At 49.2% G+C, this 27,844-nt stretch overlaps 1 protein-coding gene across 1 annotated transcript; it reads right to left on the bottom strand.

Moving 5' to 3' along the window:
• Positions 1-1,662: 1,662 nt before the first annotated feature.
• Positions 1,663-27,458, bottom strand: LOC137672019 (eosinophil peroxidase-like). The gene is made up of 19 exons (XM_068415962.1): positions 27,425-27,458; positions 26,310-26,384; positions 24,687-24,780; positions 23,602-23,777; positions 21,979-22,102; positions 20,433-20,562; positions 19,097-19,303; positions 17,780-18,095; positions 15,611-15,771; positions 14,638-14,884; positions 14,067-14,237; positions 12,533-12,770; positions 10,681-10,901; positions 6,085-6,214; positions 4,603-4,736; positions 3,869-4,044; positions 3,493-3,588; positions 2,920-2,992; positions 1,663-1,808 (listed from the first exon to the last, which is right to left on the bottom strand). The coding sequence occupies exons 2-19, from the start codon at positions 26,380-26,382 to the stop codon at positions 1,663-1,665; spliced, it is 2,913 nt and encodes a 970-aa protein (XP_068272063.1). The 5' UTR covers positions 26,383-26,384; positions 27,425-27,458.
• Positions 27,459-27,844: the final 386 nt, after the last annotated feature.

The following is a 27,844-nucleotide window of genomic DNA, read 5'->3' as shown; positions in this document are numbered from 1 at the left end:
GTGTCAAATCTGGAGGTTGGCGTGCTTGCATCTCAAAATCAAATTCCTTATCCTTTGTACCTGCTCAGAAATTAGCAAGTTCACATAATCTTTATCAAAACTTTCCTTATCTTGTTTTGCACAAGAGCATAAACGGTTTAGGCTGTTTCTAATTAGCAGTGAGATGTCAGTCCTTGAAGGCAGCGGAGAATGGCAGCTGCATCCTGAAGCCTAGAGACATCGTTTATTTAAATCCTATAGTGAACATGTGTGTGTTTGGGTGAGCCAGGCTGTAATAAAATACGTAGTATGCATTCATCCACCTTTGGCATCAAATCTGGTATGTCAAATGTGTCCAAAACATTCTTCGGCTATTGTCCCAAACATTCTTTGGCTATGGTTCGTAGCTAAACCCGTCAGCATAAAAAAGCAAACCATAAGCTGGCTGGTATGTAAAGCACAAGCATTAGGGCTAAAAATTAATTATCTGCCTGGCATGATCACTCCCAAGACCCTATTAAGTCAATAAATACCAAACACATAAAAATCATATTAAGTTTCCATCTCTCCTTGGCACAACGGGGAGGGAAGGAGGGGACTGGGAGGGAGAAGGTGGCAGCCTAAGGTAGAGTCATGAGTAAAGCTTGTGGGTGGAGTAGGTGCCTCTCTGATGAGGACTAAAGAAGGAGATGCTTGGTAAAATCCCATGGCTCCATCATCAGCATACGCCCTTTGCTGTGGCAGGTATGCTGGCACGCCATGCCCATCTCAGGCCAGTGCCCCATGCTACCCACCCACAGCCTGGGGGCTGCAGAAGACCTGCTGGGCTGCCAGCTCCTGGGGTCCTGTCTGTCCTTCCTTCCTTCCTTCCTTCCTTATTCAGAAATCAGGAGCTGCAGCTCCCAGAGTGTATTTGAGTTGAAAAATACATAGGTTGTCTTAGAAATCATGAGGTTATTGGGTCACAGCAAGGATGCAAAACAACACATTTCTGCTGTTTGCCTCCAGTTTCTGAGTCCCCAGGCATGTTCCCCTCACACTTTCAAGATCTGCCCAACCACTGAAAGCAAAATCTTGCTTTGCTTAAAAGGAGCCTAAGAAAAACAAAGAAACCACCAACCCCTGCAGACACATATAAGGTCTTTAATTCCCCTCTCCCAAAGCTGCCTTGGCTTTCCCCTCTCATGGCAGAGGTACCGCCCAAGCACTCCTCACAGAAAGAGGTAGGAGATAGTGCCTGCTCCTCAGTGTGCTTCCAGGGGAATATGGCAGCCCTCAAATACCAAGACAGCCACTTCACCAGGCAGGATGGTCTCAGACTTGGGATAAATGCCTCCACCTTGTTGGTTTAGAATAGGAAAAGGTGATTATAAGCATGCAGCGATGATCACAGGAAGGGTCCTGCTCTGCCTGGGGTCCAGCTGGAGAGTTCTCAGGGTTACGATTACAAGGAAACGTCCCACTGTGTGTCTGTCCATGCAGGTGGCACGGTTCTCTGGAAGGAACATGGCAACTGTTTTGCCACCTCCACTTACCAGCTTTTCTTCCTGTGTGGATGTTTTGCCTGTCTCTGGTATGTCAGAGTGGCAATCTATGGTTGCCTCTGCTGCCAGATCTTCTTGTGGTTGCCATGCCCTCCCTCTCAGCTGCTACACACACAGCTGGAGCTGGAAGATAGGATCCCTAATGGGAAGCCCTGTTCACCACTCCTGATATCTCCTGATAGGTGGTGAGCATGGAGTCACGGACCTCCTCGGTGAGCTTGGGAACATCGTCTGAGCCCAGACCAAGGGTCTCCACTTCTGGCAGGATCTGGATGATGCATTTTCCTGGAAGAGTGAAATAGGAGGGTCAGAGAGGGAGAAGAAAATATGTGAATAGTGTAGAAGAGCAAGAGAAGATGTAGCAGAGGGATCGGTGCAAACCAAGCAACAAGACAGAAGTGAAGGGAAATGCCCTTTCACACACCAACAACAGTGTAGCAACCCTGTAGTGTCCAGGATGTACACAGCAAAACGCAAACCAGGCTTTTCCCATCCACAAAGACCACAGAAATCATAAATACAGAAACAGGTGAATCTCTCCCCAAATACATCCAATGCAAAGATTTACACAGAATAAGTTTGCACGGTGGAAAGACCTCAGGTTCTGTCTAGATCACGGCAAAGAGAATGAGATATAGACCCAAGAAGTGAAAGATTAGTAGAAGCAAACAATGCAGTGTTTAACATTTGCACCTACTCTCTCTTGCAGGTGTCTGCCTGAGAGGGAATGACTACACCCAGGCACAAACAATGGGAGTAATGAGAATTTCAGATGCAAATCCTCCCCTTAGGAAACAGCAGAGCTAGCCTGGGGGAGGTTGGGAAATGGCAGAAGCCCATTTTGGGGTGGGCGTCAGCAAAGGAAGTGGAGGAACAGGATGAGTTACTTTTCTCTGTTGGAGTTTGAAACATTTTTTTTCCTGCATTTTTTCCTTCTGAAGCCCAAGACTTGTGCCATTTTTTCCCCATAAAATTTTATCAGTGACCAGCAGAAATTTTTGTCACCATAAATGGACAAAACATGGTAACTGGGAGGAGACACACTCTCAGGGTGACTTTTGCTGAGAGCTCCGTGTTTGCTTTTGTTTCCCAACTCTCCATGCACCTGCAGATCCGAGGACAGAGTGGTGGGGCCAGGGGCAGGGTCTGCCCCAGGACTCTGCTGCTTCTCCAGGTTCCCTCACACAGGGTATGGGACAAGCTGTGAGAAATCCAAGGGGAGAGGCAAAAGTGATGCCTGCAATCTCCCATTCCCTCCCAAGAAGACAGAAACTGCTGTTGTCTGGCTGCTATCTCAACAACGCACATGGTCTTCTGCCCACCCACCTCATGGCTCCCTCCAAGGACTGAGATCACACCAACACCCAGCCCGCTCTTTGCCCCAAGTCAACCTTACCTGGTGTAAATCTCTTCTCCTTCCTGTTGTAGAAGTTGTCATAGGAAGAGATCACTATAGGAATAATGGGGACCTGGAGGGGAGGCAGTCTACAGTGAATCTACAAATTTCCCCATTCCTGCCCCAAAACAGAACTGGTGTTCTTAGGTGAACCGTGCACCTTGCTGATAATTATCCCAGTCAGCTTCGTAGCAGACACTCAGAGGGTTATTGGGATATTTAGATGATTTAACTGCATCACCCAATGTCTTTGCTGTTGGTTTTTGCATTTTAATCTCTGTATTTAGGCCAACAATGCATGGATTGCCATGCATTGTTCAGCAGAAGCTCCCCTCGGGCAGGTCCAGGGCTCTTGTCAATGTCCCCTCACTTTTTTTCCCAGCTGAGTCATGAAGGTTTTCCACTTGCCCCAGAAACAGCCCCCTCCTGTGCCACCTGCAAGCTCCTTGTGGGCTTCTGGATGCGTGCTTGATCCAAAGAGAAGTCAGGGACCAGGAGCCACATAGCCCCGGTTGCTGGTGGACCACGGTAGACAAACTACACCCCAAGGGGCAGAAGGAAGGAAGCTCTCACCTGGGCTCTCACAGCCAGCTGGAAGGCCCCACGCTTGAAGGGCAACATGGAGCCACCATGATTGCGAGTTCCTTCAGGGAAGATCAAGACGTGTAACTGCAGGAAGGAGAAGACACTGAGATGGAGGGACCTCCAGTTACTATTCTAAGCCACTGCATGGGCATACTCCCCTGGGACTGATCTGTCTGCTCCTGACCATGCAGAGACATCCTCTTCCTCCACTTCAAGCACTTTATGGACACACAACACACTGAACCCACCAGAGATGCTCTTACTCTGTTCTGATCAGTGCCCAGCCCAGAGACAAAGATCCCTTTCCCACCACATCAAGGTTCATGTTTTCCACTGGCTCCTCACCAGACCCCTCCCCACTCACATTTTCTTTGTGCAGAGAGTGCGCCACCTCTGTCAAGGTAGTGATAGACTCTTCCCTCTTCTTGCGGTCAATGAAAATGGCTCCTGAAAGCCAGCACGCTAGGCCAAAAGTGCCCATGTATAGGACTTCCTTCTTTACAACGAGCAAACAGCGACTTGGTAATATCTCCGCAGTCACTGGAAGGGGAGAACAAGGACAGAACAAGTTGTCATCTGCACTGAGGTTTCCTCCAGATTCTGGGCTACAGCACTCTCCTCTGGGAGATGACATGCCTGCAGTGCCCATCCAGCTTCATAGGATCAGAAAGATGTTGGGAAAGGGATTCTGGGGGTCTCCAGACCAACCACCCACTTAGAGGAGGACTATTGCCAACACTGAATGAGAGCGGCTATGACATGGCTGTGGGCAACTGACACTCTCATCCCCATTCTCTTGGAAAGGATGAAGCTGATTTAGCTTGAGAATACCTCTAATACCCTGGAGAACAACCCTGGCTCTAATACCCTGGAGATCAGCCCTGGCTTGGGGCTAGCTGGTAATGGACTGTGTAGCAGCCACTCCTGCCTCTGCCTGTGGTACTTGGGATTTCGTACTGTCCTCCCCTACAGACAACCGGGACCGGGAGCAGGAGGCAGGATCACCACATACCCATAACATCAAGGGAGGTCTGGTGATTCAACACAAGGACAGAAGGTTTCTTAGTCCTGAGGTTCTCCTTTCCCTTCACCACATACCCATAACATCAAGGGAGGTCTGGTGATTCAACACAAGGACAGAAGGTTTCTTAGTCCTGAGGTTCTCCTTTCCCTTCACCACTACCTTGAGACCAAAAATGTATTTGAGTGGCAGCAATGACATGCGCAAAAACCTGGAAAAGGGGAGTGGTCATTAGCCAAAGAGACACTGAAATTGGGTAAAGGGACCTAACATCATTCTTCCAAACCAGCCCATCTCACAGACTGCTCCTGCAGTGGAGCCTGTTTCTCTGCAGACCCAGATTTGACCCATGACTTGGAGAAGAGCAACTAGTATGTCTCTTCAGCTCATCATTTCTTTAGAGGAGACAAATACACCTAGCAGGTTTTCTTCAACCAATGGCTTAGCAACTACAGCTACAGCAATTCTGTGGATCAGCCAAATATTAAAACATGCCTGAATTCATAGTGCACCTGATTGTACTCTACTTCCCCGCCCACCTTGCTGAACCATGAATACAGGCTGCAATAAACATGCACCTAACTCCGCTGTTGCCCAGGCTGTGGAAAGAGAGATGATTTTTGCCTCTAGGTGACATTAGACTGCAATTCTGGTAGCCATATTTTAGCAGATACTGGAAAAATAAAGAAAAGAATAAAGGTGCAAAAGTCAAGAACTGAGGAAAACTTCTTAAAGCAAAAGGCTGATGCTCAGTTAGCAGATATGAACTCAGGCTCGTTGCAGAGGCAGTAACAGATGGAGAGAGGGGACAGGCAACAAGGGGGTGGGCTCAGAGACTAGGGGCACCTGGCTGTAATTGCAGTGGTGGGGACACCAGTGACAATGCAGGTGCCAGCACTGCACTGTGGGAATGTCTGCTCGTGCCTGTTCAGGTGAGCACTGGGTCAGGATAAAGTTGAGAAAGAGAAGAGCACCTGCAGAGGCTTTCTCAGCACAGCTTAGACGGGGGATGACCCACCACATGAAGGAGGGAAATACAGCTCTGAAGACCACAGAATCACAGAATCAACCAAGTTGGAAGAGCCCTCTGGGATCATCAAGTCCAACCATTGCCCTGACACCACCCTGTCAACTAGACCATGGCACTAAGTGCCATGTCCAGTCTTTTCTTAAACCCCTCCAGAGATGGTGACTCCACCACCTCCCTGGGCAGCCCGTTCCAATGGCTAATGACCCTTTCTGAAAACATAAAGGACCAGACAGGAGAGGTTTGCTAAAAACAGCAGGTTAGTTTACCTGTGCGTTACATCCAGTTTGTTGGCATTACCTATTTATGTCACCTTTTACATCCTTTCCTTCCATAATTCATTATTCTTTCTATCAACTCAACTCAAATACAATACTGAAACCCACTCCCTTCTCTGAATTACAGGGCCTGGCGACCCTCCACACCAATATACAACTAATTCCTCCCCGCTGCAGCTCCCAGGACCCTCCAAAACAGAGCGTGAGTTAACTCTATCAATGCCCAGAGCAGAATAAAGCCACAGACAACTTACTTCACGTTTTCCACGTTAGGTCCACGAGGAAGACTGACGATAATAACCAGAATGCTTAGGGTGAAGATCCACAACTTATAGAAGGCCGTCTTGCAGAAGTATCTGAATGCAGGATTCATCTTCCAAGTCACTGAGAGCAATTTTCAAACACTTTCATCAAGGCTGTAAGGAAATTATGCTCCTGTTGTATTCAGTGCACTACCAAACAGGTACTAAGCTGTAGCTAATTGATGACTTACCCAAAGGAGCACAGCAACCCTAAAATACAGCTGATCTACAAGAACACAAGATGCTGAACCTGATGAAAAGACAGAAAAATGTCTCCAGCTCAAATAGTTGTGCCCACATGATCAAAACAAAGCATAACTAAAGGATCCACATAAGCAGATTTACAAGTGTGAGGATGTGTTAGACCTCGACATGGTCTGCTGTGAGAGGAGTGGTTCTCTATGGCACCACCGAACAGGAACAATCAACATCGACTGGGCATCACTGAGCTGTCCCATGCAGAAAGGTAACCCCGCACACTCAGAGCACTGAGGACAAACACAGTCTCAAGAAGACATCAGATACACAACAGTTTGAAGCTAGGCTAATGGTTATTTGGGGCTTTCAACAGCTGGTAAGTATCTCCAATGAGTATGGGAAAAGGCAAGGGCTTGTATCAGCACTAGTGTGGCCTGCAGGACTAGGGCAGGGATCTTCCCCCTGGACTCGGCACTGGTGAGGCCACACCTCGAATCCTGGGTTCAGTTTTGGGCCCCTCACTACAAGAAAGACATCGAGGTGCTGGAGCGAGTCCAGAGAAGGGCAACGAAGCTGATGAAGGGTCTGGAGCACAAGTGTGATGAGGAGCGGCTGAGGGACCTGGGGGTTTGGGTTGGAAGGGACATTTAAAGGTCATGTACTCCAACCCCCCTGCAGCGAGCAGGGACATCTTCAACCAGATCAGGTTGCTCAGAGCCCCATCTAACATGACCTTGAGTGTTTCCAAGGATGGGGCATTTACCACCTCTCTGGGCAATATGTACCAGTGTCTCACCACTCTCATTGTAAAAAATTTCTTCCTTATATCTAGTCTAAATCTACCCCCTTTTAGTTTAAAAGCATTACCCCTTGTTCTATCACAACAGGTCCTGCTAAAAAGTTTGTCCCCATCTTTCTTATAAGCCCCCTTTAAGTACTGAAAGACTGCAATAAGATCTCCCCAGAGCCTTCTCTTCTCCAGGCTGAAATAGATAGTCAGCTCAGATCTAACAAAACATTTAGGCTCCAAACCCACAGATACAAAATCCTCAGATATAATCTTCTTCTGTTGCAAGGATCCCTAGCACCTAGATCCATCGTGCTTCCATTTCAAAAGTAGTCAGGTTTTGTCTCACCTGCAAGGCGTTTTCAGAAACGACAGGTCTAATGAAGCTCCCAGTTTCCAGACTAAAGGTATCCGTGCTCAGCTGGCTCCCTTTTGCCTGTGGGTCTCTGCACCCTTTTCAGAGCCTGGCTCAACTGAAGTGAACCTTAGACCAGGAGAGGAGGGGCTTGCTCACATCATGAGCTTTCATCATGCAGCTTTAATGACTCTCCTACTCACAAACTCTGACAAGCCACACATTGGCCAGCAGAGAGAGATGGAGGCAGGGAAGGTGGTCTGATCTCATGGGAAAAGGCTAAGAAAATTGTCTTGTTTATGGTAAGAAAAATGAAGGTTCAGGAGAGAATGGACTGCTGTCAATACAGCAACGCTAGAGAGAGAGAGAGGAGTTGCTTAAGTCAAAGAACATGATTGACTTCTAAATGCAAAAGCAATGATTTCAGGATGAAATAGGAGGACTGGATTCTGAAATGGGAGCAATCCCCACTGGAAACTGCTGGCAAAAATAGCTCCACTGGAACAGACTGGAACAAGCTATCAGAGGGCAAAGTGTTGGGACTTCTCAGTGCCGAGGACCACATCAGCCACCCAGTCTTCAAAAGGAACTTTTCCAAATTTCAGTCTTGTGCTCGGCTAAAATTGGAAAAATAGGTCCTCTGCCCTTAGTGCACACAGAAAGATCGTGAGTGATTTTTGAGCCAGTCATTTCCTCCCCCTTTAAGTTAATTGCTGAAGTCAAAAGGTAATGAATGAGACCTCCTCTGTCCCCAAGGGGCTGAACAGATGCTGGAGGTGCAGGTGTTAAGAGTTACACAACTAATACTAGAAGACTGAAGCTAGAGAGACTGAGACATCCCCTATGTAGTCAGGCATCTCACACCCATCAAATCTGTTGACGCCCTTGTAGCTCTCAGCACCAGGAACTTACCCAAGAAACAGTGGGCTTCAACCCTCCCCAGGGCATGTTTGCAAGCTTTCTGCCTTCAAAACATGTCCAGGCTTATGTTTATCAGCCTACACACCGGGGACGTTACACAGCCCCAGCACTGCCCCTCCACCCTGGCCAAGTGCTGCCAGAAGTCAATCCCTATGCCTCTTCTTTTTCTCCAAGGATCTCAGAGACTCTTCACATTTTGGGGGTGATAAGGAGGAGATTCTTGCCAAGTGTTTGTTGGAACTACTCCTGCGCCGGCCGTTTCTCTGAGGAATATTTCATAGTGCCACGTGACACAGGAGTATGGGTCAGAGACTTCAGCAAGAAATACCTTCTTTCATTAAAAATACATGGGTTCTTGAGTTGACTTGGCCCAATATTCCCGTGCAAAACCTACCACCATCCTCCACTCACCTGTGGTTACTGCACCTTTTACGAAGTGCAAGGAACATTTTGGCCTCAGCTCAAAATTGCAATTTATTGATTGATAACAGTAACATAGCAGACTACAGAGGAAGGAGAAAGTAGTTTTGATCCCTTTCATGAAAAGATATTGAGGGGAGTTAAAAGATATAAAGTTGCAGTAAAACTAGATTAGCTTTTACTTTCTTGTAAGTTAAGACTGTTCTTATCTTTGCCAGGACACATCCCATCAGCTCCACTGCCCAGGGCTAAATCACTCTGGCTCATGCCATGCTGCAGCAATAACTTGCCATGGATTTCTGCCACACTAGATGATGCCTTAGGCATTCTGGACTAAGGACAAAAAATGATGAGAAAACATCTTTCTTCCATGTAGACAATTTCTTCATTCTGTATTCAAGCAAAACCTGAAACGGGGCATTTTAAACAAGTCTGTTTGGGGTGCGTAGCAGCTATTTCTGCTTCACTCAAAGGCACCGTGAAATTAGTACATTTTCCCTGGAAACTGAAGTACGTACTTTTTTTAAACAAAAAAAATTGGAGAGCAAGAATAAGCAGCCACTCCAATGCCCCAATCTCTTTCTATGTAGGTCACAAACTTTGAAAGGAGGGTCCAAAACATGTTTTTGACAGTAAAGCGTACTGAAACACAGTGTATGTGAAATTGCCTAAGCCAGCAGCTGGTTTGATTGGGAGTCAGTCTCTGGATAACTCATTTTGCTTTGTGATATTGAATCATTTGCACAGATCTGGGACATCTTTCAATGACGTTCTTTTATAGCTGGACTCCACCTCACCAAAAAGGCCTCATGCAAACTAAACTGAGCAAATGACAGCAACCACACCCAAACATTTCAGGCAGTAAAAGCATACACAGAGTAAAAAATAATAATCCATCTTGGCAGCTTCCCAAGTCCGAACTTCTGGGGAATCCTCAATGTTCAGCATTTGAAGTTACCAGATGTGTCTTCTACAGGACATAAAAAGCAATGTGTTAACAGAAGAGAAAAGGACGTGCCATAGCTCCTTGTTATCTTGTGTGATTTATTTCCACAGGTTAAGCTGGAAAAGTCGGACCAATAACTCTGGTATTAGTCCTGATTGCTCTAAAGACCTCCAGGGACCCTTGCTTGACTACAAGATCCTACAAACATCACTTTTTCTGACACCATGAAGATGGCATTTATGGTTGTACCCTGTTGATCTGGGCATCAAATCCCACAGCCCTGCAGAGGATATAAAGAACCATCCTCACAGAAAGCGGGAGCTGACTGTAGATGGAGTTGTCTGAGCTCTTCAGCATTGCTGTTAGCTGCAGAGATTTGCTCTTTCTCACAGCCTGGGTATCATCATGAGAGCATGGCAGGGCCTCAAGAACTCAAACCTCAAGAACTTTACAAATGCTGAAGGCAGCCGAGAGAAATACTGTAAATACAGGCAAAAACTTTCCTAGCAGAAATCAAACTCCACAATCTCTCCCATAAAGTGGGAACCTCCATTCAAGTGCAGAGCTGCTTTTGGTCTGATAAAGATGTGCTGACAGCCTGCTCAAAGCTGTGCAAAAGACAGACCAACTACCTAGACAGAAAGACCAGCATCCCCGATCTGGGCATCACTTCCCATGCAGAAAAGCACGGGCATCAACAGCAAAGAGTTAAACTGCAAAGTCTGTTAATCAGAAAAACTCCAGAGCAATGCACTTAGCTTGGTTTTGCCGTGCTGATGCTGCCAGAGGAGCTACTCCCGTGGACCTGATGAAGTGGAGTATCTAAACATGTGCTAGATATGCTCAGACCTGTGTTAGGCAGCTCTGTTTAGAGCCTTGGGGGTCTGGTTATCTCACGCGTTTGCTGTTTGAAGCTCATACCTTGCTCTGGAACTTCCTCAGGCCGTTCCTTCCAGGGTCTGAGGTCCAGCTTTGGGATCCGGCTGCAGCTCACAAAGCCACGAGGGTATCTGTTGGCCCGGAAGATACGTCTTGATACTTTAGAGATGTGGGTGTTGTCACATATTATTCGTGACAAGGAGATTTTGGCCAGTGAACAGCGCTGCTGAGGAGTGAAAACCCCTCTGTTCTCCCACCAAAACCTGCAGGAGAAAGAAGACACAACAGATTTTTCCCTTCTGGCTTCTTCACATTCAAGATTCCTGCAACATTATTTCCCATTAACACCAATAACACATTTCTTTTGCCAAGAACAAATTTAAATTCCTGTTATTTAAATCAAGAGCCCCGACTCACCAGCTGGATAATTTAAATTGCTTTTCTGCCAGGGACATATAATAAAGATGCAATTGAATTAAAGCCTCGCCCTGTGTTCCCTCAAATGAGGCACGAGCACCCTCTTTCAAATAGAAAAGTCAGCACGTACTGAATGCAAACTGTGGTTACATCCACATGATTGCCATGCTGGAACCAGCCCTATAATTACTCTTTAAAAAAAAAAAAAACAAACGGGTATTCTTGTATCCTGCCATAAGAATGGGATTTCTAAATGCGCAGCAGACTGTTTGCCTTTAAGCTCCCAGTGCTGGGTTTTGAGCTCATAGAAAGTCTTTCCAGGCAGAAAAGTTTCCCAGAAACATTGGTCACGATTCATTTTCAGGCAATGCTGCTAGCCAGTACCTTGCTTCAGAAATGCAGCTTAAACTGGGGCATGTAACTCCCTTCTGCACCTGACGCCCCCGAGCAAATTCAAGGAGGAGGAGAAGGACTTTGGGGATGTTGAAAGCACAACACTGCTCAAATGATTTTGACTGGCAAGCAAACCCCAACCCACCCACCTCCTGGGGCAAGCGAAGCCCAGACGCTGCTACATCTCAGACCACAGCAGTCCAACTCACAGCTGGGGTGGAAAGGAGAAATAGCGAAAAAAAAATCTCCAAGTCTCCTGAGCAGCGCATAAGACAATGCGACGGTGCAAAGCTGTGTATTGCAAACTCAGGCGATAGGAAGGTGGACAGATGTCTGACTTTTGCAGGGCATAGGAGCCCAGAAGGAGCAGTCCAACAGAGAGGGGACAGGGATGCTGCCAGTGCCAGGGAAGCAGCTAAGGCTGAGCTGAGACTTAACCAAGAGAGAACACTTAATCTCTTTTACTCCCTGCAAAGCCTGAAAGTGTGTTAGTCCTTAGGCAACATCTCTTGCTCTGCAGGCAAATTTTCAAAACTACCCAAAGCATGAGCCACCACATCAACACATGTAGAGCATCTACTGTCAGTGCAAGCCATTTAGGCTGATTAAACCTGAGAGCTTTTCTTTCTAATTGGTGAAGTCAATCCATGTAGATCATGGTTTCCCCACCCTTAGAGCTGTACCTGTTTTTCTTGCTAAGGTATTTATATGTTTCTCTTTGCTGGAACGAGCTGCTGTCTGAACACAGAGTGACGTGTGCCCCCTTGAAACCACTTATCTGAAGGCAGGAAAAGAGCTCAAAGTTTCACCCTGGGTGTGAACCATCAGCATGGAGAAGGGCAATCCAGTTTGCGCAAGTAGTGAACAGGCTGAGGGTGAAAACATTTGGCTGGGAAGGGATCTTAGCCTAGGATCTGAACCATGATAGATCTAGACAGGGAATAAGAACATCACCAGAAATGGAAAAGAGGATTTGGAAGAGTAATGAAAACAACCCCCAAAACAACGGGAACAGTTTCTAAATCCACACAAACTCCAGCCTCCCTCTGTCCTTTGGGGTTTGTATACCCGTCTCCTCTCTTACCTGTCCCCATCACGAACGTTCCTGAACTGGGTGCCAATGAGACAAGCCATGAGAGGCCCAACTCTGCCTCTCTTCACAAAGGGCTCTGCAAGTGCCCCGAGCCAAATGTCAATATTCTTTGGTGTCCCATACAGCCGTATGAACTTCTTTGCCAGACCACGATTCCTCAACACTTTAGCAAGTGCCTTCAATCCGGAAGGTTGTGAGAGCCCACAGAATCTTCTCCAGGAGCTATAACCTGCAAGAGCAGACAGATCAGTAATGTGTTTCCCCTCCTGGAAAGATTTTTTCCTATCTATCTTTCCCAAAGCTGGGGCACAGGTACGGTCCCAATATATTTAAAACATTTTTCTATTTTTTTTTATATTTCTGTTAATGCCATCGACTTTCCACTCCTCCAGAGCCAGTTGCTCCTGCCTGGCATTTCAATGCTGTTTGAGGAAGGGCCATGTCTTTGCAAGTGATCTCTGCTAGTGGGAGTTGTTCCACCACCTTCCAGCACCGTTTTGCTGTTCAGCGGCAATGAAGGTGCCCAGGCACCAGAGCCATGGTGTGTCTGAAACAACCTCCTGGTGACCTGACCAAGGAACTATGGGAGACCCACGCCCTGCTGAAGCTGCAGCAGAGAGCCAGAGGAGGGACCCCAGGGCACTGCAAACAGAAAAGGAGACCTATGTTCAGGCACCTGATCCTGCGTGTGCTGTGACTGCTCCTAACCCTGTGCTGTGAGCTACAACCTTCTGTTGTACCAAAGGCAGAGCAATCCCGTGACCTGACCATTCACCTGGGTGTATTGCAAAGCCTCTGGCTGGGCTTAAAACCTGTGACTCCAGCGCACTTTTCATCACAGTTTCAAAGTGAGCCTTATTGCATCTCCCAGGACATTACTGAGGCAGCAGCTCCAGGCTCTTACATCAGTCTAATAACTGTTAACGCAATGACACACCCACGAGCCAGCTGTAAACTCCTATCAACAACTTATTTCTCAAGACCACCTTGCAATGCCATTACATGGGTTTTGCATCTTGCAGAGCCCTGAGAGTGGTTCTAACATGCTTTTTTTCAGCAACACAGTCTTTATAGAGAAAGTACAACAAGATCTTCCTCGCATATTGCAATCTGCTCTTCTGGTCATGTGTGGTTGGGCTGGACCTTTGGAGAGAAACCACGGGGGACTTCTGGCCCTAATTCCGCTCCTGCAAACTTGTTGCTGAACTACTTTCCCTATTTTGCCATGTAAACAACACCACAAATGAGTCAGTCACTGAGCACTTGACTCTGGTCTGTGCAATGCCCCATGTTCTTCTGGCTGTGTGCCTCCACGTGTCTTCTCCAGCTCCAGCCATGCTCTGACTTCATTGCTCAACCTCCTATCATCTACTTTACCTACGGTTGTACAGAAATTATGAAAAGTTTTGGGGTAAAGTCACTTCAGCCAAGCATGGGCTGGAGATGTTTCTCAATGTTCAATCACAAGAGCGCCTGATTTCCACTTGTTTTTACTTTGGAAGCTCTGCTCCTACAGCCAACTTACCCGGGAGGCCATGATCTCTGCCACGCTGCATGTTAAGTGCAGGTAAATCAAACCCAATCCTTTCAACCTGCTCAAACATCCGATCCCGGAGCTCATCCACAACCATTTGCTTCTGTGTCATCAGCTTGGCCTGATTAGCCATCAGGCTCCGGAGATAGGGGTCAATACCACCTGCAATGGTTACACAGGGACTTGTGAGCAATGCAGGGTGGAAAGTGTGTGTATAAGAGGCTCAGGAGAGCTGAATGCAGCTTATATTTAAATATAAGTTTATACTACAAAAGAATCAATTTTCCTGCACTTAAAGCATTAAAAAGAAAATAACTTCGAATAATGTTCGTAGAGGCTAGAGCAATTAAGGAATCAGACAGCATGCTTCATAATAAGATGGGCCACATTTCACTGCAGAGAACAGCTGTGTTGGGAAAAACTCTGGCTGGTAGTAAAGGTCATTTAATGCATTTAATACAAACTGCTTTTAAGTTTCGCTCAAGCAGGAGCTCATCCAGAGAGGGCAAAACAAGGCTGAAGGAAATAAATTTACACTGCAGAGGTGCAAGAAAGGCTTTACCTTCTTTCACAATCCTCCAGACAGCAAAGAAGGTGCTTCTGAGTAGAATTTTGGGACCTATGGGCTTGTAATTTTGATTTAAGCGGTCAACTGTTGGGGGAACTGCAGCATGAGCAAAACGAAAAGCCAGGGTGAAGACATTGGATATTCGAGGATCCACAGACTCTTTGTAGCCCCGGTAGGGAGGAATCAGTCTCCGGAAACTGGTTCCCAACAGAAGAGGCAGGTAGTCCCTGTAGGTTATAATCTAGGAGGAAACAAGGAAAGTGTGAATCATTAATTGCTTGGCCATCAGTTTCTTTGGAAGCAAAGTTATTGTTCATGTCTCAAACTACAGGAGGTGCCACAGTGAACTTCTTTGATAGGATTTATGTAGGAGATTTTGCTAGTACGGGTGTGGAGCAGAGACACTCCCCAGGTCCTGTGTTTCTTTCACCTCACCAGACCTTCACCCAGCTGCATTGGCAGTCCCGTGAGGGTCCTTTATGACACTGTTGAGTGACATTTTTGTTTCTTCAGTTCCGTGGCCTTAGTTCAAAGCCTCTTCTGCAGCTGGCCAATGTACCATGCCACAGGCGGTGCAGCTCCAGGCACAGGCACTGCCTGGGCTCCTGGTTTCTCCAGACATGCATGGTGGGAGCTCTGCACTCTCTAGCAGTGATGAGATTTGCAAGAACATGCAGTGATTTGCATGAAAATGCAAAGCAGACATAACTGCTTCAGGAACATGCCTGACCCACACTCATCCTGTGCCTGCACACCAGGATCCTCTGCCCGTTGGTGCTGAGGACTTGGCACTCAGGTATCCCCAGACATACTCCTCCCTGCCTCAACAGCTTGACAGGTCAGCGCCTTTGCACCCCAGAATACTGCACCCTTTGGACACCCCACACTAACAAAGCCCATCACGTTAATTCTGTGAGACTGCAAGACAAGGCAGCAGAGCCAGGACATACAAAATCGTGGCTGGTACCTGGATCATGGCACCCAGGATCTTTCGTGCTTCCTGGTAGAGCTTCTCTCCATTCCAGTGGGGATTCAGTCTCTTCAGCCCTCTAGCCAGGCGGTTGTGCTCCCGCACAAAGAGTGTGTGCATGCACGCCAGCTCCAGCATCTCGTTTGCTCGAGAATCACCTAGGAGTAACACAAGTGAGCAGGCTGGTACCGCCAGTGACCTGCGTGTGCGTGGCTGCTTCCCACTGGGAGGGGGCCAATGCCACATCAGGAAGCATGCACAGGGAAATTTTTAGATGCCTCGATATCTGCATTGTGAAGAAGATGGGTAAGAAACACACAGGAGGAGAAGGAAAACGGTCTGGGCACCAAGGGTTGGAGAGCACCAATGAAAAGCCAAATTTCTGCTGAGGTAGCAAAAGCCAACAACATGCCACCATGGTGGTTCTCAGCATCACAGAAAGATGGGGAGATTTTTTTTTTTTCAAATAAGGGCTTGGAGCATTAACTTAAGAAGCTAAATACAAGTAGGTGTTCTCCAGGCTCCCATATCAGAGAGGCAGTCTCACAGCTCAAGAGAGAAATTAAAATGGGCAGAGGGAAGTCAGGATGGCCAAGGGAGCTCTGAAAGTCAGAAGAAATCCTTCAAACCAGGTGAAGCTTTGGCCACAAAGCAAGATGAGAGTCAGAATGGAGCTCTCTGGTGAGTAAAAGTAAGAGCAAAATGAGTCACAACTTTAAGGAATAAATTACAAACGGCATCACAATGAAATATGAAATCCTTCTTCAACCATCTAGGGCAGGAAACCCAAGGGCAAGCAGGTGATGAGAGTATAAAGAGGCACTCAGAGAAAAGTAAATATGTCGTATTTAGTCCCCTAGTCCCACAGTAAATAGAGGGATTTGCTCTTGCATTCAGCACAGAGCCCTTTTCATTTACTGTCAAAGGCTGTCTGTAAGAGACTGCGGAAGAAGAAACAAAAGCAGCGCTGTGAGGTTTCCTCGAGCAGAATGTACCCACCCAGGGCTTCCAACAGAGCTCCAGTAAGAAAGCTCTGAACCCTGTTAAGCAACTGCACATGTAAAATTTCCCCAGTTCTCAGGGACCAGAAAAGTCACAAATAAGACTGAATTTTCAAAGGAGCTTCCGAGCCAGCCTGAACTGTTCACTACGAATTCATTGATGGCTGTGTACCCAGCTATGGAACAGCAACTGCTCCGGCAGAGCTAGGACCATGGGGATGTTGTCCAGAGGAGCTTGGACCAGGTATGCAGGGGACCAAGGGAACAGAAATCAGCTCCACAGCTGATGAGATCTGTTGTGCCCTCAAGCATTCTCCAGCAGTGCCATGAGCAGCCCAGCATGGCCAGAGCCAGCAGGAGTCAGCCAGGATGACCTGCTCGCCAAAAGAAAAGGACCAGGGAGTGAGACATTAATTCACAAGGTGTATCAGAAACATCCCTCTTTAGGGTCCAGCAGGCTTGTGGCAACACCCTGGTCCTGACCAGCAGGGCTTGAAGAAGTGGTCAAGAGGATAACAAAAGCTTGACAAAGGATAAATGGAGAAGGAGGTTATCTTGATGGCCTGAAGGCCTGTGCTGATGTCCTGGCTGGCATGCTGCCAGTGCTCCCTCAGCCTTCTCAGTGGTGGGGACACATCTTTTAATTCAGCCCAGCTCATTCTCAGTCCAGCTGGGATCTAAGCTCCTCTCACAGTGCAGCAGATGCACTAATGTGCAGCAGCACAGGCAAATGTTTCATGGAGGTGACCCAGCCCAGCACCAGTACACCTGTACCCATCCTGATGGAAGAGAGATAGCCACCAAATTACAAGGATGGACAAGCCGTTGCCTTCAGGCCAGTTTGCTATTGCTGCGCTTGCTCAGCTCCATCACGGCACTGGTTCCCAGGTCACCTCCAGCAGCCCTGGGTGCTCTCTGGGCCCTACACCAGCGCTGCTGAGCACAGATGGGACAGCTTCACACCAGGCATATAGACACAAAGAAGACTTGGAGATGGTGAAGACCTTTCTCCTACCTAGCACAGCCTGTCTCAGTCTTTCATGATGTTTTGCTATGCTCCATTTTCTACTTAAATAAGAAAAACAAACAATTAAAGAAATGAACTGGAGCTGGTAGAATTGTTTGCTCTGGATTTCAGGGTTAGGGATGCCAGCACCCAACTTACCTGCAAGAAAGCAAGGGATTCTAGCTCCCTTGCTGGCTACAAGACAGGGCTCCTTCGGCATTGGGCCAAAGGGCATATATTCCTTCCCCCCGTCATTGAAATTCTGGTTCACAGCCAGCAAGCCCAGCTGGTTGGTCAGATCCCTCAGTCTTCTGGCCAAAGGCACTTCGCTGCCGTACACCACGCTGCCATCAAGGAAGGAGGTGAGCGCATTGATCTGTTCTCGAACTTTTCTCTTGCCGGTACAAGCAGGAGCTGAGCGGAAGAAAGGCAGGCAATCGTTCGTGTTTCTAATTCGTGGGTCATTGCGTGGGATCTGCAGAAAGAGAAAAGAATAATTCATCACCAGTTCAGGGGTGCAGAAACTGCACTGTGATAGTACAGCCGTAAGAGAAGCCAAGCAGGAGCCATTTCAAAGGCAGTCCCCATGCTAGATAGCATGGAGATCAGTCATAAATCCCAGATATGAAGGGTCAGATTGACAGCAGAGATGCTATTTTAGGAGTCCAAGTCCCAAATATGCATGAAAGCCTGGAGATGCCTAGATTTCCATAAAGTCCTATGGATAGCTAAACTTTTTCTCCTGAATATATACATAGATTGAATCTTTAAAGCTCAGGTGTTCCTGTCTCATGTTGGAGTCTAGTGTCCATATCTACAGTGCGGACAGTTGTCATCCAGAACTTGTGACCCTGCCTGCATTCTTAAATGCACGTTGGGCAAATAGTGATGCTCCATCCCTTCACAGTTTTCCTCGAAAGGAAATATGGGTACATGGGAGAGCCAGAGCTGCAGTACGTCCTCAAAGGCAGGAGAGCAGGGCTGCGGGGGGCACATGTACATCATTAAGCATTTACTGGAGCGACGACTGCAATGTGACTATTGTGCGATGCCTTAGCCACTACTGAAAGATGCTCATCACTTCCTTGCCCCATGCACTACTGAGATTTAACCATCGAATGGGAATGGATTTGCTGGGGTATTGACACCCATCAGCTCCTGTCTCTGACACATTTACTATAATCCAGACATCACCCATGCTGCCTTTGCAGCATCCCTCCAAAGCAAAGCCATAGCATTGAGGGAGATGGGTAAATGGTTGGAAACGGGGGAAAGACACACTGTGACCCTGCCTGAGATCTGGGGACCGGCCCTGGGACCCAGCACCGCCACCTTACAGAGAGCAGTCTGACCCCCTTGGTCTGCGCTGGGAGGATGTCCTTCTGTGGCCAAGGACTGGGACAGCCACCAGCATCTCCTGGTTGGAAAGTAGACACCCTCTCCCTCTCTTCCCTGTAAGAAGAAGGCTGGTTGTACCTTGATGGGAAAGCAAGGGGGCAGCTTGGCACAGCTGGTGTCACAGTCCACAGTGCCACTGAAGGTGACTCTGGCTGGGGTGTCCGGACTGAAATCCAGATCGTGGTCAATAAACTGGCCCCACTGCATGAACATGAGTGATCTCTGCTGGTCCATCCTCAGCTGCGCAGTGGGGAAGCGGACAATCTCATTTGACACTTGTCGAACCTGCGGGGGATGAAGGCAGAACGTGTGTGTTAGGAGATGACTTGTACGAATGGGTGCATCAGTTCGTAGGGTCATCAGCAAAAATCCTCAAGGCATTCCTTACACTTCACAGAAGAAAAACCCCAAATCTCTGAGTCGGAAGGCGTCACTGAGTGCCCCCTTCGCTGAGCATTGCATTGTTCTGGCTCTAGCCAGGTTTCTGAGCCTCTAGGCCAAGAGTATCCCTTGATGGACACATGGAAGCAGCTAAGCAAGAGCCATACTGAATAGCCTGGGAAAGGGAGGCAAAACATTTTAAAAGACCACTTTGAAATAGAAGTGTGGAAAAAAAATAGTCCTTGGGAATATCTGAAAGTTGGCTCAGTAAACTCCTTCTAGCAGGACACTCTCCCAAAGCCCTCTTCCCTTCTCATCCCTTCCCCATCCATCACAACTCCCCCACCAGTTCTTCCTTCGTGTATTACTACAGAAAAAGTGGTCAAAACTCTGACACCGTGCTGTTGAGCAGAGTTAGGAAGTACAGTGAAAGCATGAGCGTAAGGCGCACACAACCCAGAAAATCGCAGAGCTCCTCATTAGTGCTGCTGTTGCACCAAGCCCAAGTGACCAGAAACCACATCACAGCGTCCCTGCTCCTGTCCAGGCACCACGAGAGCCACACGCACCCCCACAGATCACCCCAGCCGTGGACCCACATACAGAATTTCTAGCTGGATATTTTTTATTCTGGGGATTGGATTCACTTGTTCATTTTATCCTCTGGCATATTGCTTTTCAGGAGACAACCAGCTTCCACAAACGGAATCAAAAAAGGTGAGTCAATTACTTTGGCTTAATTGCACTTAATTTAAAATGACACATTGTGTACTTCTTTCTTTATCCCTTCCTTCTGCAGTAATCTGATTAATTTTCCTTTGCTTTTCCTGAAAGCATGGGAGTAAGAAAGCATTACTGTTAGATCACCCTGGAGATTCTCATATGATCAACCTGAAGTCAGTGAATTTAACTTCTGCCTCCTGATCACCACCACACCAGGGGACGTGCACCTTGACGCCTGTGATCTATCCAAGGACTTGGCAATCCTAAGCCCTGGATGCTGCATTTTCAGATGACTGTTTACAAACATTACCAGTGGCAAGGGGAATCCATTGACACGCTTCCCTTCTGTCCACCCACGGGGGACTGACACACCATCCTCATACTCTGCTGGCAACCATCTGGCCAGGGCTCTGTTTGAAGCTCCTAGTAATGGGTTCCTCCTGTCAGAGTGAATGGAAGAACAGCAAACTGTTAGTGTCATTAGGATCATGGCAGGGCCAAGAGCTCATGGATGTGGAGAGAGACAGGACTTTGGAATGGGAACCACACAGTGATGTACAATGGTCAGGGAGCTGCTGCAGCCCTGTGGGTTTGATGGTATCAATAAGCTTCAGGTTTAATAATAAAACCAGCAATAATAATAATAACACACACCAAGCCTCAGCTTCTCCCAGGCAAGAACTCAGGTTGCTGGTGACTCCTTGCATCATCCAGCCTGAAGAAGGGCCCTCAACCTCAGACCATGGATAGAAAACAAAGGTAAAAGCTTAACGTCAGAGGAAAGGGGCAGAGACTTATGCCTGTTCATTTAATGGTGTTACCAGTGACCTGTAATAGAAATGGGGTGATTTGGATTGTGTTACCATGCTGTAATTGGACCAAGTGGTTATTATAGCTGTATTAGACCATTAAAGCCTTAATTAGACTAATAATATATTTAATTTTGAGTGCACCGTCTAAGGTGTGTTCTCTGGTTGCCTGTCATACAGCGTAGACGTAACAGTGCTCAGGGCCGAACAAAGGAGGGACACATAGCACAGCTGAGCCCCACCTTCTTCAGGGCTTCAGGGTTTAGGTTCAGGTGTGATGGACCTGTCCCTTATCCCAGAGCCCAGATCTCCCTCCTGAATGAAGACACCACTGTCTGACAATGGAAGGAGGCAAGTAGCTCTCTCCTTACACAGACACCTGAAGGCTAAAGCATCCCCTGGGCAGGCAGAGCTGTCTGAACCCCTTCCTCTGCCTGAGGTGCTCCCAGGATACGCTCTGCCTACCAGGTTCTTGGTAACAGGGGAGGGATGGGGACTGCTCCTATACTGTCCCTTTTAAAACACTCCACTCTTTAGCACAGCTTCCCTTGTCTCTCACATTACAGTCGTGCCCCTCCATTTATCCAGCCATGGGACATGCAGAAGGTGCTTTTTTCCAGCCTGTGTGCCCAGATTTCCTCCTACACACAATGTAGGGCAGGGAGATGGCCAGATCATACCCCAGTATGGGTTTTGGGTCAGGAAGCCCTTTGAGACTCTGCAAAGGGGCAGAGCCAAAGCCCAGGAGAAAGAAGAAAGATGCAGCCTGATGACAGAGACCTTGGGCTGGGCAGTCAATACCCAACACAGAGCTATTCATATTTTGGCCAATGAGCTAGCTCATGTACACCACCAAAAACCCTCGAAGTAAGCTTGTAATTGAAAGCTCCACACATCTAGGAAACAACACTGTTGGGTGTAAAACCCTAAAGAAGGCATCCTACATGGATCCTCCTTGGGAACGTAGGTCTAGCTCTACTCATGGAGGATCCATCCATCCCTCCATCCCTCCATCCATCCCTCCTCCTGCTGACACAGCCCCCTCACCTGTTGTTGCACTGGCCAGTGATTGTTCGGTAGCCGAAAGAAGTGTCACAATTTATTTTCTGATCCTGCTGCTCACATCCACTAGCCTTGAAAATCAACCCCAGCTGAGCTGGTGTCAGCAGATCTGCCAGGTAACAACAGAGAATAAACATGCAGGAACATACTGGTGCTGCTGGGTTTGTGGTGCCTCCCAGGCTCAGGAAAAAGCTTTCCTTCTTGTACCCTTGGAATGGTTTCTTATCACAGTATCATCCATGAGAGCACAAGGGGCTGTCATTTAAGGTCTTCCTGCTCAAAGATGTGCCGAGGATGCTTTCTAGAGCAGCAGATTGCTTTTTCTGATTTGTAAAGCATCAAACTCAACAAAGTTGTGGTCAAATCTTATTCATAATTACATGTTAAGCCTGTGCAGCAGCGGAATGACTTTCTAGCATTAGCAATCCTTTTTCCTTCCTTTCCCCTCCCTTTTTATCTCCACCATAAATTGCTAACAGCTACGGTCATCCTGGTGGTGTGTTACACGTTTTTTCCCCCCCGGGAAGCAGCCAGCAGTGTGTAGCAGCACTCTCAGGTGGCTGGGCAGCACAAGGGGACGCTGGCTTTGCATTTCCACCACGCAGATTTCCCCATGCATGGGAGATGAGTGGCCGAGTTCAACCAGCGAAGCCTCCTTGGCTATTGCTGCTACCACACCACATCCTGAGTCCCTTGGAGGTTTCCCAGCCAATGCTGCCACCAAGAGTTTGGGTCACAGCATGGTTTAAGAAGCCACTGCTGCCTCCTGGGCAGGTGGATGAGAGATGGCAGCCGGGTGGTCTGGCAAGTCTCTGGAGCGGTGCTGGAGCATCACTCCTGGATGGAGAGGCTGGAGCAGAGCGCAGGCAGCCCTGCCTCCCTCTTCCTGCTCACACCGTGCTGGGGCGATGCTGGACCACCCCGTGACGTGTGTCTTCGCCTGCCAGTGCTTTGCTGTAATGCTGGGGATCCCCACGAGTTCATCTTCCCGTGGCAGGAGCCCTCCCTGTGCCTCCTGAACTGTTTCTCTTACTGCTCCTAATTTGCCTTCTGCTCTTGCCGGGAGGCCGGGGCTGCCACCTCATGGAGGACATCGCTCCTTCAAGACACAAGCTGAAATGTCCTCTCACCTTGCTCTGTTCTCCTTCTCTATTCGTGCCTTTCTCACAGCATCCTGCTCCCGATGCAGAACAAGCTGGCAGTGACTTTGACTATTGCGAGCTGCGGTCTAGCAGAACAACTACTCACCCTGGGGTCGGGCTACTGTGAGTCACATCCTCCGTGTTTACTCATTCCCTACTCAAGCGAAAGAATTTTATCATCTAGCAAAGTCTTACAAGCTTTGACCCATCAGTACATTAACAGCTATATGGCAGAAAGAACCAGGGAAGCGCACAAAGCACTTTCTTTAACTGATAAACCCCCAAATAGTTTTTTAAGATGGAAAGAGAGCACAGAAAAATACCTCGGCTTTGCCTTAGCAGCCGCATGGGAGGGATTTGAGTCGTGGCCCATCATAACCCCCTTTCATTCCCTCCTCCCAAGCCCCAGTGACCAAGCCCTGTATCCTCCTCCTCTGCCTTCCTCCCAGCAAGGGGAGATCCCTACCTGTGACATTGAAGTCCCCCCTCACAGCCCATTGCAGCTTTTCCTTGAGGAGGCTCAGGGTGGTTTCCATGTAATCCGCAGCCCGAACGGCAACGCGAGTCCCTGCCACCGGCTGTTTGAAGTATCCCAGAAGCTCTAATGGGGTCAAGGCATCGTTCTCCAGGTGCTCCTTTATGCTGCAAGGGAGAATAAGACAAAATCTGCAGGACTGAAATGGGACAAAGCCAAGAGTGCTGCAGGTCACACACCTGAGCGTCGGGCACCCCAGCTCTCCTGGCGTGTTACTAGTCTGAACTGCAAGCAAAGGCAGAGGCATCCACCTCCCTGCGTGGCAGCTGGAAGAGACCAGGGCTGGTCCTGCCACCCTTGGCAGAGGAGCAGAGCTGCAGGAAGGGGATCTCCTATATTGCCCAGCTCCACCTGCCAGAAGAGAAATTGTAGCTCTTTATATCCTTGAGGCAACCCAACCTCACTCAACTGTTACCCAGCTCATCAATGTCTGCAGGTGCCAGTCTCCATCCAGAGGTCCTAAACATCTCCATCCAGAGGTCCTAAACATCTCCAGGTCACCCTGTCTTACTGCTGCTGGAGCCTCCTCTCAGATGGAGGGGTCCCTAAGCCAGTGAGGGGTGTCAGAGGATGGCTACTGAAGGGGGATATGTATGGACTAGTAGGAAGCTATACGCTCCCAAACCATGGTGGCAAAAGCTGGGCTCTCCTGTCAGATCCCACACAATGTCCTCACTGCAGCCTATTTGATCCCTCCAGAGGAGGGAACCACTAGAAATCAGCAGGAGCCTGTGCTGGCTCCAGTCCTCAGAGTATCCCTGAGGGATGAAAGAGAGCCAAGCACCACTGAGCTGGGAGGAATGTCACGCATGGAGGAGGAGAGAGTTACAGCTCTCAGGGACCCAACAGACTGGAGACGTGGTGTAAAAACCAGGCTGAAGGCAGGCAAAATGCCAGATCACAGCCCAGTGTGCTCCCGGAGGACCTCGCACCCTTGCCCGCTCTGCCTGAGCGAGGAGGAAAAGCCGGTGATGCTGCAGATTGTGCCCGCGGCCGAGCTCAGCCCCGACCCTCACCGGTCGCGTGTGCGCTTGTAGGCTGCATCCACCAGCCGCTTGGCCTCGTCCACGCTGCTCAGGAGGGTCGTGTCCGACAGCTCCTCTGGCAGATCTGGGTAAGGGAAAGGGAAGAGCAGAGGTGAGAGCGCTGCCTCCCACCCAGGAGCATCCCTGTGCTGCGGTGGGGTCCCCCCCGTGCCTCCAGCAGCCAGGGATATCGGCACAGCAGACACTGCTGCTGCTCGCTCTCTAGGGAGACAGGTACCTCCATACACATATATTCCTCGGGGGAGTCAGAGTAAGTCACTCCCAGGCACGACAAGGGTATCAAATAAGCCCCGTGACACATGTAGGCATCATCCCTCCTGCCGTTCCACAGGAGAGCAGTTGCTACTTCTTCAAGCTATTTTGCAACCCCAATTAACGTGATTCATCTTATTCCTACGCCTCCAGCCACAGTTGCCTTCAGAGACCCTGCACAGACACCGCAGGCTGCCCCGACAAGCGTTAAGAGCCCAGCACTGAGAGCTCTCATCTGCTGTTTTTCCTCATCCCTGTCTTTACTCCCTCACTTTTTATCCTAGGTTGGTTATAGCCACGTTGCCCATACACCTATGGTGAGTTTGGGTCCTTCCCCACGGCACCAGCTGGCCAAAGCTCATATATATCCCCCTACACCTCGAGACAGCAGGACACGCAGCCTGATCTCCCCACTGCTTTCCCCAGTCTGCCCTGCAACCTCCTGCCACCCTCACTGCTCCCCCTCCTGCTCTGGGAGCTCCCAAAAATGAATCGCGTCCCCATCATCTGCTGGCTGCGGTCACAGGACGGGAGGGGACAGCCCTTGGTGGGCTTCTCTGAGTGAGGGCATTTTCCTACAGCTTCTGGGGAAGAAGAAAGTTTCAGAAATCAGCACAAAGGGGATAAATATCTCCAAATTCTCCCCAGATTCTTTAAAATATCTTCCCTGAGTTCACCTCTTTGTCAGTCTTCGTGAGAAAAATTATTGCCTGGACCACCCTGTGAGACAAATGAAAGGTCAAGCATGTGCTTTCCATACGGATTTTATCTTGTAAATTAACAGGCTGAGGTCTCGATATGTTTTGGAGCAGTGATTTAGGGCTGAGAGCTGAGTGACTGCCCCATCCCCAAACTCCCCATCCCCTGGTAGCTCCAATTCACCAAACACTGCAGCAGCTGAAGCGAGTTCAGTTCAGAAAGAGACAATAATTCATCCTGAAGACCTGGAGAGCAGGAACCAGCCTCCTCCCACCCCGAGAAGAAGGGAGTTCAGTTTTCAGCCTCCATAAAAACCAGCATGAGCGCAGTGAGGGAGCTCTCCTGGGAGAGGCTGTGCTCGCCGCTGTGCACAGCATGTTGTACCGTGGGGACGGAGCGGTTCTGCGAACCGACCTCTCCTTCAACGTGATTTTAAGAAATCAGTTGATAGGACGTTAACTGATAAAAACGTGAAGCAGCCAGGATTGCTGCCACAGCCGATACAAACCGACTCGGCTCCTTCTGACGCCTCTTTGGGACTTTGCTGCTTACAACATAATAATTCAGGCTCTTCTAGACTTAACTTTATCTTTCCTACTCAGAAAAGCCCCTGATCTGCAAAACCTGAGAAAAGGACAATACCATAGGAGGAAGATACAGATGCCTGGAGCAGGCTGAGGACCACCAGCGACCCCAGGGAGATTTCTGCCTTCATCCCTGCAAAGAAATGCAAGAAGTGAAGAAAACCAAGGTCTCGCCGTGCCTTGGGAAGGTCAGTGCCCACGCTGCTGATGGCATGTGCTGCGGGAGCTCGTGAGGTGTCCCCTTCCCCATGCAACACTCCCCATGAGCGAGCCCGCTGCCTGGGAGGTCCTTGGGGCGGCACATGGAGAGGGAGCTGCCTCCTGCCCCGGGGATCTCAGGCGCTGGTGGGAACACGCTGCTTTGGGACGATGGGGGCAACATGAAGGGGAGCAGAGGACAGGACACGCTGCCAGTGCTGCGGGCAGGCGGCTTGCTGGGGAGACTGGGCAGCAACGCTGGGCGTGCAGGGAGAGTTGGTGTGCGGGGTTGGAAGAGCTGGAGGGGAAGAGGGATCAGCCAGGGCAGCATGGGAGGTCCTCCACACATAGACATTTGGGATGGTTTTGCCCAAAGCTGACCCACTCACCTCTCAAGGCTGCTCCAAAGCAATCACAGCTCTATCAGAACAAGCCCAGAGCTGTGGGCTGTGCCTGCTGCACATGGCCTAGCACCCACCATGGAACTGCTGGCAAAGGTAGCCCAGAGCCCACCCCAAAATGCCGAGCTAACCCCATTCCCTGTGGAGGAGCCCCCGGCGACTGCAGCAATGTGGTCCAGCCACAACCTTGCTGTGCTCCAGCTGTGCTTGGTGCCAGGTGGACAGTGGCTCTGCCAGCCCTGGAGCAAGGTGGGGGAAGCCATCACACACGCAGTGGGAAGCGCAGACCTCAGCTGGATGCTCCGAACACAGCCCCAGCCCCCCAGTCCCCCACCCACGGTACAGAAACAAGTGCTCCATGAAAGCAAAAGCAAGCGTGCAACGGGCCAGGCTCTCACCTGTGATCTTCTGCCGTCCTCACCATGGCCCCCTCCGCACCGGCGCTTTTATCTGCAGCGGGGTGTTATCTGCAGCGGGTGCCCCAACGGGGCTGACCCACGGGGCTTGGAAACTCCCCCACGCAGCACCCACCTCCCACCCCAGCTTCCGAGCAGGGAGACTCCTGTGCACCCACCTGCATACACAGCCTGATGCTCAAGCAGAGCTTCCCCAGTTGTTTTTTTTTTGGGGGGGGGGAGAGATGTAAGGCAGCGCTTTGCCATGGCTTGAGAGCCTTGACTCCTTCTGGGGATGTCTTACAGGGACAGGGTTCCTTCCCCCATGGTGCTCTTCATCCTTTGTTGCTCTTCAAGGTCAAAAGAGATGTCTTCATATCCACCTATGGAGCTCTGAAGGGTGTCTGCTCTGCTCAGCATCTCCCCATTTCACCTCCCTAACCCACCCTGCCCCGTGTCCCTGTTGTGGTCTGGGAGAGTCCACGAATGCTGCTCCTTGGGCACTTCCCTGCGTAGACAGGAGCAGCAGGAGGAGGCATCTGGATGATGGTTTGAACAGGCTTCACCAACCTCCAGCTGCTGCTCTGGCGCACACACAG

This window comes from Nyctibius grandis, chromosome 18 (assembly GCF_013368605.1).
Source record: "Nyctibius grandis isolate bNycGra1 chromosome 18, bNycGra1.pri, whole genome shotgun sequence".
NCBI lineage: Eukaryota > Metazoa > Chordata > Aves > Nyctibiiformes > Nyctibiidae > Nyctibius > Nyctibius grandis.
This window is presented reverse-complemented; position numbering and strand designations above follow the sequence as displayed.